This window comes from Capricornis sumatraensis, chromosome 12 (genome assembly GCF_032405125.1).
Source record: "Capricornis sumatraensis isolate serow.1 chromosome 12, serow.2, whole genome shotgun sequence".
Taxonomy (NCBI): Eukaryota; Metazoa; Chordata; class Mammalia; order Artiodactyla; family Bovidae; genus Capricornis; species Capricornis sumatraensis.
This window is the reverse complement of record NC_091080.1, coordinates 43,391,120-43,414,053: the sequence shown is the minus strand read 5'-3', so window position 1 is coordinate 43,414,053 and position 22,934 is coordinate 43,391,120. Positions and strand designations below refer to the sequence as shown.

Here is a 22,934-nt window from a genome sequence, read left to right as displayed (position 1 = left end):
CCTTTTAGTTTATACCTTGAAAATAAATACATGTAGTCAAATTAAATTCCAGGATATTTGTCTCGTATGAGCTTATGAATATTAGGTAGACACAGTCATCCCACATGTGACTTTGAGGTCCTTTGGAACTGGCACAATGCCAGGACTCTGCAGTGCCGTGCTTGAAACACACTAATAAGCTGTGTTTCCGGGAACTGGCAATTCTCTTTTTTAGCCTAAAAATTTAGCATCAGCTATTCTAAAGTGAAATTTCAGCTGTAGCCTTGGTGAATCATGTAATTGTCATTTCCTATTATGGCTGGATGAAGCATCCATTACGTAGTAAGAAAGTAGATGTGAGGTTTTCAGAGTCTATAATTTTCTTTTAATGGAGGTAGCATAAGTGAGAACAAACTCCGAATGCATATTCCATTTTAAAATCATCATGCTGGGAACAGATTTCATTGTGAACCGTGTGAGCTCGAATTCAGACATCTCCCCACCCCTGACATTTTGGTGTCATTTCATACCTTGAAACCACTTCTGTAGTCTTTTGCAACTTTAATTCCTGAAAGCCATGAACGTGGACTTGCCCACTGGCAGGAAGATGAGTCTGGTTGTCGGGCGGTGCTGGGGGCCCTCAGCCCTGGGCCCAGTGACGCTCGCAGAAGGGTCAGGTGCGTGGTTTCTTGATGACCTGCAGCTCCGTAGTTGCCAGCTGCTCCTCTGTAGACTGGGGAGTTTAGATTCCCATCTTGGGGCCTGAGTGAATCATGAGACCAACTCAGGAATGAGATAGATGAGAAAGTACCAGTCATGCAGTGTAGATGCTGAGCATGGCTGGCGTTCATAGTAGTCACTCAGTGAATGTGCACATGGCGGTTGGCGTTATGATGGCTAAATCCTTTCTGTAAGTCTTACATCCCCTTTGAGATCGATGTTATCCCCTTTCAAAGATGGAACTGAGGCACAGAGATACCAGGTCACCTAGCCTGGGCCACACCTAGCTTGAGAGTCTGAGCGTGTGAGCCTGACATGTGACAGTCACTTCCCAGAAGGACAGATGTGCGTCGGAAAGACCAAGGGAGTGCTCACTTCAGCAGCACATATGCTAAGACGGGAACTATACAGAGGAGATGAGCATGGCTCCCGTGCAAGGATGACCCGCAAATTCATGATGCGTTCCATGGTTTTTATATATGGCATCTAGAAAAAATGGTACTGCAGAATTTATTTACAGGGCAACAGTGGAGAAACAGGCGTAGGAAATAGACTTATGGACATGGGGAGAGGGGAGGAGAGGGTGAGATGTGTGGAAAGAGTAACGTGGAAACTTACCATATGTAAAATAGACAGCCAGCGGGAATTTGCTGTATGGCTCAGGAAACTCAAACAGGGTTTCTGTACCAACCTAGAGGGGTGGGATGATGGGGAGGGAGTTTCAAAAGAGAGGGGATATATGTATACCTATGGCTGATTCATGTTGAGGTTTGATAGAAAACAGCAAAATTCTGTAAAGCAATTATCCTTCAATAAAAAAAAGTTAATTTAAAAAAAAAGAAAGACCAAGGGATGCTCTGTGGGTGAGATGGGTTTAAAACTTGAACCTCAAGAATTTGTTTCAGACAAAGAATGAGCATCAAACAGGTCAACGATGGCAGGGTTTGCAGGGGACGTGGTGAGGTATGGTTGAAGCCTTTCTGAGAGGCATCTGAAAATCTGGCGAGAAGGGTGCCTGGGTGTGGTTCTGTGGACAAGCCTTCAGCATTCTGGTTCTCTGATGGGGAAGGATTCTTGAGCCTTGACCCAGTCTGGAGGAGATTGAGTTCCATCTGTTATCATCCGTTTTTGACGTCTGGAGCTATGTTCCGTACGCTTACACTCGAACACTGAGTGACCAGATTCTACCTGATATCATTTAGAACCAACAGCACACTTGTTGAGGAATTGGAGCCAAGGCGAATCCCATTGTCGGGTAGTTTGGTGGATCCCAGGTATATGGTTAGTAGGAATCAGTCATTCCTAACCCTTCCAGAGGGCTTCCCAGGTGGCACAGTGGTAAAGAACCCACCTGCCAGTGCAGGAGATGTAAGAGACACGGGTTCAGTCCCTAAGTCGGAAAAATCCCGTGGAGAAGGAAATGGCAACCCACTCCAGTGTTCTTGCCTGGAGAATCCTATGGACAGAGCAGCTTGTGGGCTATAGTCCATAGCGCCGCTAAGAGTTGGACATGTCTGAAGCGACTTAGCATGAACACGAACTTTGAAAAGTGTCTCCGAAGAAATCTGGGTTGAGCTATCTTTGACAATATATGCTTACCTCAAAAAAAAAGACACTGATAGTGAGTTCCAAGAGGTTTGTTTTGGTCATATTTTCTAGTGTGAATGATGATTTTATTAAACCCAGGTCTGGCTCTAAGTACCGTAGATGCTGTAATATTTTGATTTCTTTGATTCTACTCAGGTAGCAGAAAGACTCAACACTTTTGTGGTGTACTGTTAACTTCAGCCCTAGTAAAGAGTGAAATCCCAGAGGTCCCCTCCTCAGTCATTTTCCGGTCGTCTTGTTAGATTGTGAGATTAAAGAAATAGACCTCAATTTACAAGAGTAGATTGACATTTCATACCTGGCTCTTCTCCAAGAGTTGATCTCATTTTATCCAAAAACATTAGAAGTCAAGCACAGCAAACTTGGATTGACATGATTTAATTTGCCACATTAGCTAAGTCACATTTAACTGTGTTAAATTTCCATGGTCTGTCTAGAGCAAGTGTTCTGTGTGATAATTCTTTAAGAAAAATCTTGCTTCGTTTTCCAAATTAAAAAAAAACAAACCTGTTTCTTTTCAGAAGCCTTGAGTTCTGTGTATTTAAATTCATGAATGTGTCAGTGGTTTTATTTATTACCCTCTCCCTGCAACGGATAGAAAAATACTTTGAGCTTTTCCATAATATCTTTATGCAGCTTCAGTTGTCAAGTGGCATTTGACTTAAATTGCAAAATGTAAAATCAAGCGGCAGGCGACGGCTTAAAGATTACAGCTTGCTTCTGCAGCTGTTGTTCATATCAAAAACTACCAGCAAATCCTTTCGCATGAGTTATACTAAATTTGTAACAGTGTCTATTGTGTAGAGTTGCTGGAAGTTTCTGGGGCAAGGGAAGAAAAATGATTAAAGTTTCAATATCCCTGTTTGTCAATGAAAATAAAATGTAGACTCCCTTCTATACTTCACCTAAGAATTTATAGGAAGGAAGAATACATTTGTAAAATTTGGGGGAAAGAAAATTCAATTGTTTCTATCCTGCTCTGTAGCACTTTTAATGGCATCCTGTGGGAAACTCACTCCTACTCATCACTATTGTTAAAATACAGACTTGAACAAGTTTGGAAATGCACAGAAACTTGTGCTGTATTTCCTCCTTTTTTTTTCTCTCCCCCTCTTAGAGGTTTAACAGGTGTTTGCTTGTGTGGTCCTGTGATTTTTGACTTAGTTGTTTTCACTTTAAAAATATTAATAATATGTGGTGGTTGTAACCAGCAAAATAGTCTCATTCCCTTGAGATAACTGTTACTAACTGCCTGAACTAGGTATTCTTGATGGTATTCTTAAAAAAATTACAATTGGATAAAAAGCCATAGTTTTGTGCTAGAAAATTTGTGTTCTGAGGTGGCTGCTAAATATTCTTGTCAAATGACCATCATTAGCGGAGAATATACTTCATACATTCCAAAATGAACAAAAATATTTATCACCCCCCCCAAAAAAACACCCCAAGGTTTTTCTCATCTTAATTTTAGTCTGTCTTGAGTTCTATTTTGTGCCTGTTAGTAGTGCTTCCTGGGGATGAAAAGAGAGCCTGCTGGGTAGAATTGAGCACATACTCACAGTAGGTCTATGGCTTGTCCATCAGTTAAATGCCTGTTGTCTTTTCTAGTAAATACAGCATCTGTGGGAAGGGTTATTTTGGCTCTTCTGTGGAGGACTGCCCTGGCTCCTGTTGCCCAGGGTACAGCACGGGTTAAGGCCGTTGATGTGACGGTCACCTGCATCCTTGCATGAAGGGTGATGTCCTTCGTGCTGATGACTTGCTCCCTGTTTCTCTGGTCAGTGGTCCATTATTGCTGTAAGGGCTACTTTTCTAGGTGGGAGGACTCTCTTCTTGCCTTGTCTCCATGAGATCAATTGAGTAGGGGTTGGTGGGGAACGCATGTTGTTGCCAGCTCTCTCTCGAGCAGGGTGATTTGAAAGAAAGCCCAGGGCCCCTATAAACACCCTGGGACTTGGGGTTTGCTAGGCCCACCTCCTCCTCTTCCCCAGAGCCTGGGGATTTGAAGGGGAGGAGTCAGAAGAGGCTCTCAAAGTCTCCGTAGGAAATATGTTCACCTTCTGGGAGGAAAAGTGGGAGAGTACCTAGCTTAAATTAACCTACAGAGGAGAGGTACCATTGTTTAAAATGCAATGGGAATTGTTAAGAATTAGCACTGAGATACTCTTATTCCAAACCCATTTTAAAGCTCATGTAATTTTTGAAATGGGATTGCTTTGAGCTTTCGCAGGAAAAGTAACTCTCTCTGTGTATCATAGGATTCCTTAGAAACCTGCTGTGAGAACTGAAGTAAAAGTGCAAGTGTTAGTTGCTCAATCTTGTTTGACTCTTTGCAACCCCATGGACTGTAGCCCGCCAGGCTCCTCTGTCCATGGGATTTTCCAGGCATGAATACTGGAGAGGGTTGCCATCCCTTTCTCCAGGGGATCTTCCCAACCCAGGGATCGAACCCGGGTCTTCTGCATTAGCAGGCAGATTCTTTGCCGTCTGAGCCACCAGGGAAGTCCCAAGCAGGTGAGGGACTTAATGTCACAGTAGGTGCGTTTATAGTGATTGAGGAGCAATTTTGGGTTCCATTTGTCTCCTAAAGTGTTTGCTGTTGTTCTAGAGAACCCAGGGCTCATCCTATTGTTCTACAAGGATAACAAGGATAAGGGAAAATCCACAGAACACTGACAAGTGTTTATTGATATCTCAGTTATTAGTTATGGAGACCTTCGTGAGCACTGCTGTGAAAGCTGTCTGCAAGGGTCAAGCTCTACTCGATTCCTCTGTGTGAGCCCGTAGGCTTAACACAGTCATCAGTCAGGTCCAGGACAGGGACTGAGTTCAGGTGACTCTGAACACGGTGCGTCCTGGCGAGGATGGAAATTCACGTATCTTGTTCTTTTCCTCACTCTAGGTTATTCTTGCCGGTTGGTGTCACAGAACATGGCCCTTATCCTACTGAAGGAGGATTCGTTGGACGTAAGTAGCTTTTCGAAAGTTATATTTGATATAATTGTGTTAAACCTTTGTTTATTTCTACTATGGCCGATAAGCAGTGTTTATGTATTTTCCTGAAAAGTGACTATGAAACTACTTGGTGTGTTTTCTGTTTTTGTTTATGAATGGATGGCAAAAGTCATATCTTTAAACATCAAAATAGTAAGTTTAGGACATTGCTTTTTGAGCTTCATGATGATGCTTTGTTTTACTCACCTAGAGTTGTGCATTTATAATGGAGTAGTCTTAGTCTGGTTTGACTTCCTGTTAGGATCTCCATAAAGGAGTGATAGTCAGCTCATGCTTGCTATGAAGACTTGCAGGATTTCCTTTCCAGTTTCAAGTGTCAGGAGTTGTCTCTGTGTATATGACAGTTGGTTACACGGGCTCAGGGAGAATGGAAGAGACCCCTATTTGCCCTTTCACGGTCTAAAGCCACTGGTGAGATCCTGGCTGGGAGCTGATTTGCGGGTCACCAGTGGTCTGCCTGGCAGTGTGACAAGGTACCAGGAGCTCAACAGTGAGGTTCCATTTGTAGGTCACTTACTAAGAGCTTGTTCTGGCAGGTACCCGTGGCTGTGCTTACTGTCAGTGCGTATTTAAATGCCCGTGCTCAGAGCTGGTGTTAGGGTTAGTTACCCTTGTAATGGGGGGAGATGTACTACCTGCAAACTGGGGGTGTGACTCCTCCTGTCAAGGCCAGGCTGTGGTGTACCCGTTGAGGATTCCAGGGGCGGGAGTCGGGGGGGCGTCTGTACCGCTGAAGCCCCTCGTCAGTTGATGCGGGTGGTCTCTGCTTTCCCTCCCTGGGGTGTGGCGCTGGGTGAACCACGAGAGGTAAGAGGTGTTGCTGATCGCTTTTCTGTTTGGATGAGCATTTTCTTCTCAGTCTTTCAATATGAGAGCAGTCTTACACACATGACTTAAGAACATGTTGAAGAATAAGAATCCCTGGGCAGATAAAAACCCAAGCTTACTGTATAAGTAGGAACAGGAGTATTCTTTCTTAGAGATGAGCTGTCTGCTCTCATTGGGGAAATTCTTAAGTTACCACTGTCTCCTTCTCCCAGTGTAACCATCTACTTCTTCCACTTAAATTCGAATCATAGACCTCATGGAAGATGTTTTAGTTCATGTGAACTTACTCATTTGACCTGAACATTGTTTTATTGAGGTACTCTTTTCCCTTTATTACCCAGAACTTAAATTTTCAGTGTAAAATAAAGGGATATATATATATATATATATATATATATGGGGCTTCCCTGGTGGCTCAGATGGTAAAGCGTCTGCCTACAATGCGGAAGACCAGGGTTCGATCCCTGGGTTGGGAAAATCCCCTGGAGAAGGAAATGGCAACCCACTCCAGTATTCTTGCCTGGAAAATTCCGTGGACTGAAGAGCCTGGTAGGCTACAGTTCATGGGGTTGCAAAAGAGTCGGACACGACTGAGCAACTTCACTTCACTTCACACACACATATATATATATATATATATATATATATATATATATATAAAGAGAAAATTTCCTATAAGGGGTTAATGAGAAGTGAAAATGTTTTTCTCTGCTGTCCATGGCAATAGTCGCTTGCCATAAGTGGTTATTAATTACTTGAAGTGTAACCAGTTTGATTAAGGAACTATCAATTTCAAGTAATTTAAATGACCACATGTGGCTAGTGGCTGCTGTACTGGAAGACACAGTGAAGGTCATTTTCAGTCCATTTGTGCAGGGGTCAGCAATTTCTGGCCATTGGTCCAAATCTAAGCTTACCACTTGTTTTTTTCTCTCTCAGTTTTTTTGAGACATAATTGACATACAGCACTGTACACGTTGGGCTTCCCTGGTGGCTCAGACAATAAAGAATCTGCCATGAGACCTGGGTTCAATCCCTAGGTCGGGAAGATTCCCCAGGGAAGGGGATGGCTACCGACTCCAGCATTCTTGCCTAGAGAATTCCATGGACAGAGGAGCCTGGCAGGCTCCAGTCCATGGGCTTGCAAAGAGTCAGGCGTGACCAATAACACCCATTTAAGGTGTTCAATAAAATGACTTGTCTGCATTATGAAATGATGACCACACTACACTGAGTGAATGTCATCTCCTAGATACAAATTAAATAGAAAAAATATTTCTTGTGATGAGGACTCTTAGGATTTACTCTTAACAACTTTCATATATAACTTACAGCAGTTAATAAATAAACTATATTTATCATGTTGTACATTCCATCCCTAGTGCTTATTTTCTTTACAGCTGGAAGTTTGTAGCTTCTGACCATCTTCCTATACTTCCCCCTCCCCAGTCCCTCACTTCTGGTGCCCACAAATCTGATCTTTCTCTATGAGTTTGCTTTTGAAATATAATTGACCTATAGCACTGTTAGTTCCTGTTACACAACATAGAGATTTGACCACCTGTTTTTGTAAATAAAGTTTTATTGGAAGATAGTCATTTACGTATTGTCAGTGGTAAAGGTAAATAATTGCAAAACAGAACAAATCGTCCATGAACCCTCACCTGTTTGCTGTCTGCTCCCTCCCTGATGAGAAGGAAGCTGACTCCATTCTAGTTCCACTGTGTGCTATTGCTGTATCTTCTAAAACAATGTTTTTTGAAATGTTAAGAAGCACTAAGAGAGGAGTAGAATCTTTGGCTAATTTGGGGGGAGATCCAGAGTTATAAATAATTAAGTACATTTCCCTACCACAAGTTTTGTGCTATCTTTAATATGCTTATCACACTGTGAGTCAGGCAGAGGGTGATATAGAATATTTTGTTAACCAAACTTATTTAAACCACTGAGTTTGTTTTTTTTTTTTTGATAAGTAACTCTGTGATAGCAATTCAGTTCAGTTCAGTTCAGTTCAGTCACTCAGTCGTGTCTGACTCTTTGCAACCCCATGAATCACAGCACTCCAGGCCTCCCTGTTCATCACCATCTCCCGGAGTTCACTCAGACTCACGTCCATCGAGTCCGTGATGCCATCCAGCCATCTCATCCTCGGTCGTCCCCTTCTTCTCCTGCCCCCAATCCCTCCCAGCATCAGAGTCTTTTCCAGTGAGTCAACTCTTCGTATGAGGTGGCCAAAGTACTGGAGTTTCAGCTTTAGCATCAATGATAGCAATACAGGTTTAGAAATGCTGATTTTAAAAATATAGAGATTTCCTCTTTACAGATGTGATAAAGTAAAAGCAAATAAAAGAGGATACTCAGAGTAAGAAAACAGAAAAACACATATTTAACTTCAGAATTTATGTGAAATCAAGAGATATTTGAGTGTTCTTAGTAGGCCGTGCAGATTGCTAGAATTGCAGATGTAGCAATAAATGACAGTGTATTCTCTACTCTCAGGTTTCTATTTTAGCTGAGAAAATAGCCATTTAGTATTGACTTAATTAAGCTTTTTTTGTGCCAGTTGCCACAAAGGAGAAATGTAAGGTAAGATGCTAAGTACAAATAGTTAGGGGGGTTCATGAGCTTTCTTGGCGAAAGATGAGATGGTAAATATTTTAGGCTCTAGGTCACAGCTGCTCTTTTCTCCCCCTTTAATGAGAAAGCAGCTGTAGATAGTACACACACAGGTCACACATACACAGATGTGAGCGTGTCCCATTCGCATACACACATCTGTCTCTTTGTACTCATGTTCTTAACACATTACTGACCAGGGGATTTTATAGACTCTAACACCAGTGGCCATAATACCTTTCCAGTCAATAATGTATTAAGTATTTTCCAAAAGTGACTGTATGAGTCAAAAAGGAAGTCTTCATGATATTTCAGAGAATTGGTCATCATTTGGCTTGTTCTGTGAATCCAAGGCCCCGAACCAACAAATCAGTGATTTAAAAAAAAAGTTCATTATAAAACTTCCCTGGGGGCTCAGCTGGTAAAGAATCTGCTGGTAATGCGGGAGACCTGGGTTCGATCCCTGGATTAAGAAGATCCTCTGGAGAAGGAAAAGGCTACCCACTCCAGTATTCTGGCCTGGATAATTCCATGGACTACAGTCCATGGGGTCACAAAGAGTCAGACACGACTGAGGGACTTTCACACTCATAAAAATCTGTAGTCTTGGAAATTTAAAAACCACTCATAAATAATTCAAGAGTCAGAGAGGAATCACATTGGAAATTAGAAAATACTTAGAATGATTGAAAAATACTTTGCATCAAAATCTCTGGGATTTGAATTTCCCAGAGAGAGAAGTTTGTACCATCATTGCTTATCGTATAAAAAAGGAAATACTTTAAAGTAGTAAGCTATTCATACAGTTTAAGATGTTAGCAAAAGAGCAAGATAAGATCAACAAAACTGAAAGTGGATTCTTCAAAAAGACTCATGAGATTAACACACACAAAGCTGGTCAGGGAAAAAAAATGTTAGGAATGAGAAAAGAGAAATAACTTCAGGTAGAGAGAGCAGTGATTAAATATGAATGACTGTGTAAATAAATTTGAGGCTTAGATGAAATGGGTAATTACCTAGGAAAAACATAAAACTTCAGACTCCAGGAAATAGGAACCTGAATAACCCTGCAACTGTTAGAGAAATAGTCTCATGACTTCTGATTTTTTCCTCCAAAGAGAATACATTATACTCTAGTTTTGTCAAGAATTAAAAGAACAAACAGTTCCAATTTTATAAAAAGTCTTCCAAAAAAATACCCAAAAGAGTCAATACTTTTCAATGTAGGTTGATGTTTAAAGTAACCTTTGGATCAAAAGCAATAGGAGCAGAATGATAAAGAAAAATTGCAGGTCAGTCTCAACTGTGAACGGAGAGGTAACATTCTGTGATAAAAGATCAACAAACCAAATCCAATAATATAAAGGAAATCAGACATATGATATAGTTGGGTTTAATTCCAAGGCTGTAAGCATGTGTTTTCTTGAGAAAAATATGCTGTTAATATACTTTGCCTCATTAACAGATAGAAATAATACAGTCATCCAATTGGATGTAGAAAAAAATTTAGTATTTATCTTTGGCCAACAACAGCAACAAACTTTAAATCCTGGAGTAGGAGTGCACTTAACTTGATAAGGTGCATCTACTGAAATCCTATGTCAAATAACCATATCATTCATGGTCAATGATGGACTCGTCTGTAAAGTAGAGAGACAGCATGTTCCCGCCAGGAGTCCCTGTTATTGCCTAGATGTCCTGGGTTGCTAGATGACTTTTTAAAGAAACAGAATATTACAGATGATTGAAGCTTCATTAGTTCTCCTTTATCCATGGTCTAAAACCTTTGGGTTCCTTTGCCATCCATGTGTGTATCTATAAGCTATGTCAAACCTGGTTTTGAAGCTTTAATTTTGAGATCGTATTTTATGTATCTCTGTGCAGTTTGCTTTTTTCACCCGTGTTTTTGACATTGACTCATGCTGATTAGTCTAGTTCCAGCTCATTGCTGAACAGCATTGAAAATTTGGTGGTAGACGTTTCGGATTGAGCTTCTGTTTTTCTGTTGTGGTGAGTGCTGCTGAGACCGTTGCACGTGTGTGATCTCTGTGCCCCTGCACCGAGAAACAAGTCCAGTTGCTCAGTGTGCACACCCTCTGTGTCACTGGGTGACGCTTCTTTCTCTCTGGGGTGGTTCCACCACACACTCCTCCTCCAGGAGTGTGTACAGGTTTCCATGACTACAAACTCCATTTCTGCGGATGCTCCATCTGTAATACAATAGGCACAAAAAAGATGTCAGTTTCCCATTGTCTTTGCCGAAGGCTGACAGTCACCTCTTAGTGGGTCTTTTTCATACTGCTTCCTGACTGCTTGGGAAAAGTTTCCAGCGTGCTCCTCCACTCTGATTTCTCTCAAGAACTTCTGGGGCCTGTGTGATGAATTATGTTCAGTGTGTGGAACATCATTCTCAAGGGTTGTGGACTCCACCTCCTGCCCTCCGTACCTTTTTGGTGATCTTTTTTTTTTTTTTTCTTTGTGGGTAAATGGTTTCTAAAGCAGTCCTTTTCCCCCAGATAAATGAATACGAATCCTTCTTTGTTTACATTCTTCAGTGACCACTTAATAAAGCCGAAATTTTAAGAGCAGTATTCTGTATAGCTTTTCTCATCAGATTCTTCGAGTCCCTGAAGTTACCTGTTGGGGATCCAGAAAGAGATACTTCTAGTCTGTCCCCACCTCTGGAACATTTATTTTCTGTTTCTGAATCACAAGTTGTAGGAATCACTCTTTGTTCCTTTAAAAAAAAACTTAGCAAATCTGATAGATTTAATTAGGTTGTAGGGGACAAATTGCTGTGGCCAACCAAGCACATATGGCTCCTATTGAAGGTAATCATAGTAACCCTTTGACACGTGTGGCAGCTGCTGCCAGTCTCCAGCCAGGATCTAGGCTTAGAGGGCGGTGCACATGTAATTTAAGCAGTAACCTCAAGATTAAATATGTCATTGACAATGATTTTGCAGAATAAAGCTGAAGCCTGCTGTATCTTGAAAAGGAAATTATTTCAGACATATAAATAGCTTACTGTACAGTTTAATTATAGTCTTAGTAGTAGACAAGGCTCAACTGATGAATCTCCACAAGGAGATTCATGTAGGACTGAAAATCTTGCTGCATTTGTATGGAAATAGCAAAAGCTATGATGCCAAGTGGAATGTAAAACCAGTTTCAATTAATTTTGCAGTTAATTTTTTGACTGTAATTGTATGGAGAGTTATTTTCCATGACCATGTACAGTTTCTTTATCATTGTCTAATAGATTAATTTGAAGGTCTTTTCCTTGTTATTTATGTGGCATTTGCAGTATTTAGATATTAGGTTTTAGTTTTAGAAGTTGATTGTTTTTATATATTATTCTTTTTTGACTGCACCTTGTGGCTTGTGGGATCTTAATTCCCTGACCAGGGATTGAACCTGGGCCTCAGCAGTGAAAGCAAGTCCTAACCACTGGACCACCAGGAAATTCCCTTTATATTTTTATTTAAATTCTGGGATTTTATGTTCCATTGAATCTGAATTATAAGCACCTTTCAATATTTCAGTTCTTTCCATTGAGAATTTACAGACTAGTTTTGTAAGTGGGTGTTTATTTGAAGGGTTTGGCCAAATAGAACTGAAAACTGGTTTATCTGACAAAAACTCTTAAGTTGGGTGCTGAGACAAGGACAAGATATTTGCCTGCCAACCTGATTCTTTGTTGGTGTTACCTCAACTTTGTTGTTTATTGTGGTTTTCTCTGTGAATTTCTTGAATTTATTTTTGTTAGAATCATGCAATTTACTGAATTACTTATATTTTCCCATGTTTTTTCTTCATTACTTTATTTTAAAAAGTGAGTGTGATCTGGTGAGAAGAGTTTAAGAAACACCCCTCTCCCTTCACTCTTAGCTTCCGTGACCTTCCCCTCATAAACCTTATTATCTAGATTTAAAATACACAATGGATAAAGAAAGGAGTGGGTTTCTAACTGTTTTGCAAGATAGCACTTGGTGGTGTGATGCATGTTTGTGTTTAAAATTCAACCGTTTCTACCCATGTAGCCTACCAAAATCCTCTGCCTCATGACACATTATTTTTATTAATTTATGTGTTTCTATGTTTTATATTATGAATTTAAACAATACAGAAATCAATTACTGGTCTGGAAATTACGTGCAAGTGTCCAGCATGTAAGTATGCCATATTCATGAAAGCAGGTTGAGAATCCAGGGCTTGTTGCCTGTCCTGTAGAAAATGTGTAGGAACTGAAAGACGGTATGAGCTTGGATGGACATTTGGGTGGCAGTGGGAAAGGAGATTCCTTTTCGAACTTTAGAACTGAAGCTATTTCTAGTTTCTAGTTGTGGTAGATGTAAGTTTAACCAGCTCTCCTGCTGAAAATAAGTAAGGCTGTTGAATTAATATTTTTATAAGTGTTGAAGAGAAGACAGGTGAGGAATTCTCAGATAAAACTGAAGGAAGAACAGAAGCCTTGTCCTGAAGGCCTTCATGGCCATAGCCTAGGAATCTGAGTGAGCGGGGCCAACCTGGCTTCCTGTGGGCTTGACACCTGTGCTCTTTGCACCTGTCAGGTGCAGAGTACTCACAGAACTAGGACTGAGAAGTTGAAGTTTGTATTTTGTACAGAAAGAAAATGGCCTTGGGTGGAAGACCTAAGTTGCACAATAGACTGAGAAGCAAAGAAAGTGTAAAATCTGCGATAAAACCTAGATTAATACTGAATGTTCAGTAATACCTGGGGATATAGTGTCAATTTGAAATATAACATGATGATAGCCTACAAGTTGAAGAGTGGGAAATAGATGTTAGTTGGAAACCCTCATGTTGTTTGGAAATAGTTTTCAAGCAGAAATTGCTTTATGGTTGATAGAACTCTGAAGACTTAACAGCTTTTTCCTCCCTTTTAAATAGAATAATGGAACCAAATGTTCCAAGTAGACACTGTGAATCCTATTGCTTGGTACCTGTCATCAAGGGGGAAAGTTGGAAATCGGTAAACCAATGATGACATTACTTTTTATTGAAGTATAGTTAATTCACAAAGCCATGTTAGTTTCTGCTGTGCATCAAAGTGATCAGTTATATGTGTATATGTATATATTCCTTTTTATATTCTTTTCCATTATAGTTTATTATGAGATATTGAATATAGTCCCTTGTGCTATATAATAGGACCTTGTCATTTATCTTTTTTACATACAGCAGCTTGTATCTGTTAATCTCAACCTCCTCATTTATCCCTCCCCTGCCTTTCCCCTTTGGTGACCATGTTTGTTTTCTGTCTGTGAGTCTGGTTCTGTTTTGTCATCTGAGCTCATTTGTATCATATTTTAGATCCTACATATAAGTGATATCGTATGGTATTTGTCTTTCTCTGACTCCCCTTCATATGATACTCTCTAGGCCCATCCATGCAAATGGCATTATTTCATTCTTTTTAATGACTGAGTTATATTTCATTGTATATATGCACCACATCTTTGTTATCCATTCAGCTGTCAATGAACATATATGTTGCTTCCATGTCCTGGCTCCAATGATGACATTTTAATTTTATTTCAGTAAAATTATATGAAACTGTAGAGGGAAAAGAGACCTAAACAAATGAAAGAATCCTCAAGGAATGTATGATCGTTATGATGGGGGGAGCTGGTTTGAGGGAGTTAAGGTGAGGGTTGAGCCGTGTCCCTGTGGAAGGATTATCAGTGTTGCTGTCTGGCCTCTGTTTTGTTGCTTCTCTTGCTATGTTTGTGTGACTGGTCCCAGCGTCCTCCACTCTAGGCTCAGCATCCCCAGGAAAGGTGTCTTATCCTACTTACTCTTATGTCTGCTCTGTTCTCCACTTCCCAAGAAGGTACCTTGAGATGCATCAAGAAATATTTACTTAATAATCAGGAGAGATGCTCTCAATATAATTTGTTGTTGTGCATTATTAAGTATAAAAATGGCTTATGTGTCAAATATCTGATTTCTTAGTCCCTGGGCTGAGTGTTGGTGGAGACACTGGATGACAAAACTCAATTAGAACTAGGCTAAATCTGTTTACTTCGCTATTTTTATTTTCCACAAACTGTTCTGCTACTTGGTGCTTACTTGCCATTGTCTTGGATTTTTAAAATTAGTACGTTTAACTCCTAAAGTATTATCTTGGGCTGATAATGCTTATAAATGTCGATCTTGGAAATTCTTGAGGGATTTTGCAGAACAGAGAGATCAGTTCCTTTCTCTTAAGTATAATTGTCTTAGGTTTTATTTAATACACTTTCATTTTTTACCAAAATCTAATTCACATACAGTTAAATTCACCATCATGCATTCTTATTTCTGTATTATGAGACATGTTGGAACATGGAGTTTTATTTTTGTTTCAAAGTTTTGAGACAATAATGGAGGAATTCTTTCTTTAAGTAAGCACATACATTTTGTTTTAAATTGCATTCATGTGGAAAATACTTACCATAAATTTAGTTCATGGGACAAAATATATTTTCTGTTCGCCCTTTCTATGGGAACTCCATTAGATCATTTCTAATTCTGAATTTGTATCAAAATCTACATAATGGCAATGAATAAATGATGTAAAATACTTATTCAAATAAAAGATTGAATTCTAGAGAAAAAAATAAACAAAAAACCTTACTGTGTAATCTATATTCTTCCTAACGAGAGTCATTATGGACAGAGATCTTCATAGTTTTTTGGGTCAGACCCCAAAGTCCATTTTTTTTTAAATCATTCCAGCTAATGTTGATATTTATCAAATCCAATCCTGATATATGTGAGGAAATTTGGGGGTGAGTGGCAGGTGCAATTGCTTATATAACAGTGGGTTTCCCCTTGAGGAATTTGAAGATCTGTTTCTTTTGAAGTATTGATTGTCAAAATTAGAAATCATAGAGACAAGTTTGTACTGAATCTAGAGCAAATTTACCCCAAAGTTTGTCTTTAACATCTACAGTGGGCTTTGAATTTTGTCCTGTGGACATGATTCAATTATACCTTGACCCTGTGTTATTTTTATAAATCAAGATGTTCAGGGAATGTATGTGGCAAGAGTGAGGTGTGTAAGTGGAGCTAAGCAGATTTTGGGCAGCTGGCCTGTTTAGTGCCTAATGGAGAGAAAAGAAACCAAAAGAACCAGTGACATAAGCAGTCTCGTGAGGCGTGATGATGAGCAGAAGCCAGGAGGGAGGGTGTCACAAAAGACTGGGGGTGCTGATGAAAGAGAAAGACAAATACCACACGATGTCCTTAAATGTGGAATCTGAGACATAACACAGATGAACCTGTCCGTGAAACAAACAGAATCATGGGCATTAGAGAAGAGGCTTGTGGTTGCCAAGGAGCAGGGGAGGCAGGGGAGGGAAGGATTGGGCGTTTGGGGTTAGCAGACGCAAGCTGTTACATATAAGATGGATAAACAACAAGGTCCTACTGTAGAGCGCAGGAACTACATTCAATATCCTGTGATAAACCACAGTGGAAAAGAGCATGAAAAAACGCATATATGTGTATAACTGAATCCCTTTGCTGTACAGCCGAAAGGAGCACACTTTTGTATCAACTATACTTCAATAAAAGCTTTTTCAAATTGGTAATGTTCAGGTATAAAATGATTATATTTTGAAACCCAGAAAAGCCATGAATCTTGTCCTGCCCCCCTGACCCTTCTCCCCGCTCCCATACTTTAGAAAAGGGTGAAATAATCTGAAACAAATGTTTATAGGAGTCCCTATAGGGTCATTACGGACCTAAGTCATCATGTAAGAGAAAAATGGATTTGCCCAGATTTTCTCATTTAAACGTTTGTGTGTAAATCTGTTAGAGGTATTCTCGATTAAATGTCTTTGCTACAAATTATGAGCCACTGAAGTTTAAAGACTATATTGTAATATGCATCCCTCAGCCCCCAGATTAAACTTGAACATGAAAGCCTAGGACCATGATGTTTTTTAAAGGTTCTTCTTAGTATCAATTCAGATGATGAAACAGGTTCCCCTCCCCTTTTTTTTCAAGGAAAGATATGAAGAGGCCAATATAAAAATCCTATAAATTCACTAAATGTATTTTTTGCATATATGTGTGTGTGTGTGTGGGTGTATGTGTATTTTTCATTTTCTGATGCTGTCATTAGGACCAGTTTCTCTTTCTTTGTTTTGGGTTTATCACCATCGTGGACTTGGGACACTGGAGGAGTTTATCTTCATGGAAACAAAACTGCTCTAACTTTTCAGTTGTTATAGAAAACTTCCCCAAAATATAATCCCCCCAAATCCATCCCCCCCATCTTATTCCCTACAATTCTGAATTGGTCTATTGAACAAACTCTGCCTGTAACATCCTCAGCATCCAGCATGCTGCCTTACATTATAATGGATATTCAATATACCGAAAGAATGAATTTCTCACTTTGTTCCTGATTTTCACTCCTGAGATACTCAGCCTAATCCTGCTCGTGTGGATGATCATTTCTTCCTGGCTTACCTTGTTTCCTTCATGCCTGCACCTCTCAAACAAAATCTGGGTTTCCATGTCCTCATCTTAGGGAGCTTATTTTGCTCTGTGTTGCTGACTCAGTGGAGGCTTTGCCTTGTTCTCCTTAGGGCTGTGAGCTTGTGTGTTAAGACGTGTATTCCATGTAGGTGGTGCTTAAGACAATAACAGAATTGAAATCCCTAAGAAGCATGTTTTTCAGTGGGAAAGTGGCCTGCCTTTTCCTCTTTGTTTCTTTTCTCATCAGCATCTCTCTCACTTCTCTTGCCTTTGCTGGTCTGTAGGAGTCCCTGCTGTATAGTGTTTACAGCTTGGGAAGAGACAGTAGGTTAAGCCTGGGGCCAGAGTTCTATTATCACCTATTTATACCTGTGGTTTATGAACACAGAAGTGAAAAAGGAGAGGAATTTGGAGGAAATTAAATTATAGAAACTGCCTTGGGTTGATTGAATTATAATCTTAATGCTCTACTTTTTGTAACTGTAGACAGCTCCTTTACGTTTAAATGTCATCTCAATTTAATTTCCATTTTGCTAAGTCATTGGGAGACTTGGTGAACTGCAACAAATACTTGATATTTTTCTGTATATTTTTAATGGTGTCTGTATTGGAAAATATTGCCTAAAGTTTGAACAATGCACTTTCTAAGCACACATGACAGTATATCCCCAAACTGTAAGTACAAAGGGCATCTGAGATATGTATGCACCTTGCCAACTTGCCAGCTGGTGGTCTTGTGTACATGAGCTGCTTTGCAGAAATATAGCCAGTTTTCCCAAATAACGTGACTAGTACAATTTTCCTGGTGACCACCCCATAAGTTCTCATTTCTGTTTCAGCTCCTGTAAATTTAATGACTGCCTGATTTTAGGAGGTCCTTTCCATGTGCAGTAGTGTGTTACTTGGGGCATACTTGAATCGGCTGAGATCTAGAAGGTTTTTGTATCTGAATTCCCTCTAGACATGCAGAAAGGTTATTGTTTCTTTAATGGTGTAAGGAAAGCTTCACAGCAACGACAGATTGTGCATGATCAGTTGTATATAGTCCCATTTGTGGGGAGAACAACTTGGAGTATGAAGGGTGGGCAATGAGAAGATGGACCTTTAGTGACCAGAGGAAAAGAATTTGGTGTGGATCCAGAGTTGCACTTGTCTCGGCTGCAGGGAATCAGCAGCACTGTTCCTTAGGGGGACGCACAAGCTGGGGTCCAGTCATCAAGAGACAAAGTGTTCTTTAAGAAGACAAAACCTTGTTCTTTTTGTTTCCATTTTTTAAAAAGATTATTTTTTGAAGTATACTTGATTTACAGCATTGTGTTAGTTTCTGCTGTAAAGCAAAGTGATTCAGTTATACATATACATGTCAATGGCACCCCACTCCAGTACTCTTGCCTGGAAAATCCCACGGACGGAGGAACCTGGTAGGCTGCAGTCCATGGGGTCGCTAGGAGTCAGACATGACTGAGCGGCTTCACTTTCCCTTTTTACTTTCATGCATTGGAGAAGGAAATGGCAACCTACTACTCCAGTGTTCTTGCCTGGAGAATCCCAGGGATGCAGGAGCCTGGTGGGCTGCCATCTATGGGGTTGCACAGAGTCGGACATGGCTGAAGCAACTTAGCAACATACATGTATCAGTTCAGTTCAGTCACTCAGTCGTATTTGACTCTGCGACCCCATGAATTGCAGCACGCCAGGCTTCCCTGTCCATCACCAACTCCTGGAGTTCACTCAGACTCATGTCCATCGAGTTGGTGATGCCATCCAGCCATCTCATCCTCTTTTGTCCCCTTCTCCTCCTGCCCCCAATCCCTCCCAGCATCAGACTCTTTTCCAATGAGTCAACTCTTCACATGAGGTGGCCAAAGTACTTGAGTTTCAGCTTTAGCATCATTCCTTCCAAAGAACACCCAGGACTGATCTCCTTTAGAATGGACTGGTTGGATTTCCTTGCAGTCCAAAGGACTCTCGAGTCTTCTCCAACACCACAGTTCAAAAGCATCAATTCTTCAGCACTCAGCCTTCTTCACAGTCCAACTCTCACATCCATACATGACCACTGGAAAAACCGTAGCCTTGACTAGACGGACCTTTGTTGGCAAAGTAATGTCTCTGCTTTTGAATATGCTGTCTAGGTTGGTCATAACTTTCCTTCCAAGGAGTAAGTGTGTTTTAATTTCATTGGTGCAATCACCATCTGCAGTGATTTTGGAGCCCCCAAAATAAAGTCTGACACTGTTTCCACTGTTTCCCCATCTATTTCCTGTGAAGTGATGGGACTAGATGTCATGATCTTCGTTTTCTGAATGTTGAGCTTTAAGCCAACTTTTTCACTCTCCTCTTTCACTTTCATCAAGAGGCTTTTTAGATCCTCTTCACTTTCTGCCATAAGGGTGGTGTCATCTGCATATCTGAGATTATTGATATTTCTCCCAGCAATCTTGATTCCAGCTTGTGTTTCTTCCAGCCCAACATTTCTCATGATGTACTCTGCATATAAGTCAAATAAGCAGAGTGACAATATACAGCCTTGACATACTCCTTTTCCTATTGGCAACCAGTCTGTTGTTCCATGTCCAGTTCTAACTGCTGCTTCCTGAGCTGCATAAAGGTTTCTCAAGAGGCAGATCAGGTGGTCTGGTATTCCCATCTCTTGAAGATTTTCCACAGTTTATTGTGATCCACACAGTCAAAGGCTTTGGCATAGTCAATAAAGCAGAAATAGATGTTTTTCTGGAACTCTCTTGCTTTTTCAATCCAGCGGATGTTGGCAATTTGATCTCTGCTTCTTCTGCCTTTGAACAGCAGGAAGTTCACGGTTCACGTATTGCTGAAACCTGGCTTGGAGAATTTTGAGCATTACTTTACTGGCATGTGAGATGAGTGCAATTGTGCGGTAGTTTGAGCATTCTTTGGCATTGCCTTTCTTTGGAATGAAAACTGACCTTTTCCAGTCCTGTGGCCACTGCTGAGTTTTCCAAATTTGCTGGCATATTGAGTGAAGCACTTTCACAGCATCATCTTTTAGGATTTGAAACAGCTCAACTGGAATGCTATCACCTTCACTAGCTTTGTTCCTAGTGATGCTTTCTAAGGCCCACTTGACTTCACATCCAGGATGTCTGGCTCTAGATTAATGATCACACCATCATGATTATCTTGGTCATGAAGATCGTTCTTGTACAGTTCTTCTGTGTATTCTTGTCACCTCTTCTTGATATCTTCTGCTTCTGTTAAGTCCATACCATTTCTGTCCTTTATCGAGCCCATCTTTGCATGAAATGTTCCCTTCGTATCTCTAATTTTCTTGAAGAGATCTCTAGTCTTTCCCATTCTGTTCTTTTCCTCTATTTCTTTGCACTGATCACTGAGGAAAGCTTTCTTATCTCTCCTTGCTATTCTTTGGAACTCTGCATTCAGATGCTTTTATCTTTCCTTTTCTCCTTTGCTTTTCGCTTCTTTTCTTTTCATAGCTATTTGTAAGGCCTCCCCAGACAGCCATTTTGCTTTTTTGCATTTCTTTTCCATGGGAATGGTCTTGATCTCTGTCTCCTGTACAATGTCATGAACCTCCATCCATAGTTCATCAGGCACTCTGTATATCAGATCTAGTCCCTTAAAGCTATTTCTCACTGCCACTGTATAATCATAAAGAATTTGATTTAGGTCATACCTGAATGGTCTAGTGGTTTTCCCTACTGTCTTCAATTTGAGTCTGAATTTGGCAATAAGGAGTTCATGATCTGAGCCACAGTCAGCTCCCAGTCTTGTTTTTGCTGACGGTATAGAGCTTCTCCATCTTTGGCTGCAAAGAATATAATCAATCTGATTTCAGTGTTGACTGTCTGTTGATGTCCATGTGCAGAGTCTTCTCTTGTGTTGTTGGAAGGGAGTGTTTGCTATGACCAATGTGTTCTCTTGGCAAAACTCTATTAGCCTTTGCCCTGCTTCATTCAGGTCAAATTTGCCTGTTACCCCCGGTGTTTCTTGACTTCCTACTTTTGCATTCCAGTCCCCTATAATGAAAAGGACATCTTTTTCAGGTGTTAGTTCTAAAAGGTCTTGGAGGTCTTCATAGAACCATTCAACTTCAGCTTCTTTAGCGTTACTGGTTGGGGCATAGACTTGAATTACTGTGATATTGAATGGTTTGCCTTGGAGACAAACAGAGATCATTCTGTCATTTTTGAGATTGCATCCAAGTACTCCATTTCAGACTCTTGTTGACCATGATGGCTACTCCATTTCTTCTAAAGAATTCCTGCCCACAGTAGTAGATATAATGGTCATCTGAGTTAAATTCACCCATTCCAGTCCATTTTAGTTCACTGATTCCTTGAATGTTGATGTTCACTCTTGCCATTTCCTGTTTGACTACTTCCAATTTGCCTTGATTCATGGACCTAACATTCCAGATTCCTATGCAATATTGCACTTTACAGCGTTGGACCTTGCTTCTATCACCCGTCACATCCACAACTGGGTATTGTGTTTGCTTTGGCTCCATCCCTTCATTCTTTCTGGAGTTATTTCTCCACTGATCTCCAGTAGCATATTGGGGACCTACCAACCTGGGGAGTTCCTCTTTCAGTATCCTATCGTTTTGCCTTTTCGTACTGTTCATGGGGTTCTCATGTGTATGTATATGTACATGCATTCTTTTTCATAGTCTTTCCCACCATGGTTTATCACAAGAAATTGAGTATAGTTCCCTGTCCTGTACAGTAGGGCCTTGTTTATCTAGCCTATATATAATAGTTTGCCTTTGCTATTCCCAAACTCCCAACCCACCCCTCCCCCACCTCTCTTCCCTCCCTTGGCTGCCATAAGTCTGTTCTCTATGTCTGTGAATCTATTTCCATTTTATAGATGAGTTTATTTGTGTCATATTTTAGATTTTGCTTATATGTAATTTCATACGTTCTTTTTCTTTCTGAGCTCACTTTGTGTGATAATCTCTAGGTCCATCCATGTTGCTGCAGATGGCATCGTTTCCTCTTTTTTATGGCTGAGTAATATTCCATCGTACATCTGTACCACGTCTTCTTTATCCATTCATCTGTCAGTGGATGTTTAGCTTGTTTCCATGTCTTGGCTGTTGTCAGTAGTGCTGCTGTAAACTTAGGAATGCATGTATCTTTTTGAATTTTAATTTTGTCTGGGTGTACGCCCCGGAGTGGGATTGCAGGATCATATGGGAGGTCAATTTTTAGTTTTTTGAGGATCTTCCATAGTGTTCTCCATAGTGGCTGCACCAATTTACATTCCCACCGACTGTGTAGTAGAGTTCCCTTTGAGAGAAACTCCTTCTTTATCAATCCCTCAAACGCAGTCCTTGAAGACATCGTTTAATGAAAAGGATGTAGAAACACAGTCATGTGAATAGGACTTAAAAGTCATGGCCCTTTACACCCGAAGTTCCCTGCAAGGTGTGAAGTGACTGTCCAAACTTACCTGTGCTGCTACAGTGATTGAACTCCGGCTGCTAAATGAACCCTCAGGTTTTTAAAACTGCACAGACCTCAGCAATTCGGATATGCCTGAATTATGCTTTCTTGTGGGAACTACCATCCGTGGATTTGAGCAGTGGGGAGGAGGGTCTTGGAGATGTCAGGTGATGGGTGTCTCCTTACAGCTTTGCTGCCTGGCACTTGTGTGTGATGTGTGGGCTG

At 40.5% G+C, this 22,934-nt stretch overlaps 1 protein-coding gene and 1 non-coding gene across 3 annotated transcripts in view; both read left to right on the top strand.

The window, feature by feature from the left end:
- ATP8A2 (ATPase phospholipid transporting 8A2) overlaps window positions 1-22,934 on the top strand; it is a 402,437-nt gene that overhangs the window by 79,765 nt on the left and 299,738 nt on the right. For both annotated transcript variants that reach the window (XM_068984498.1, XM_068984497.1), the window contains exon 23: window positions 5,210-5,274. In XM_068984498.1, the coding sequence (XP_068840599.1) occupies window positions 5,210-5,274 (65 nt within the window). The remainder of the gene's footprint in view (window positions 1-5,209; window positions 5,275-22,934) is intronic.
- On the top strand, window positions 1,067-1,173 carry LOC138089372 (U6 spliceosomal RNA). The gene has a single exon (XR_011145801.1). It is a non-coding gene; the product is annotated as a U6 spliceosomal RNA (small nuclear RNA).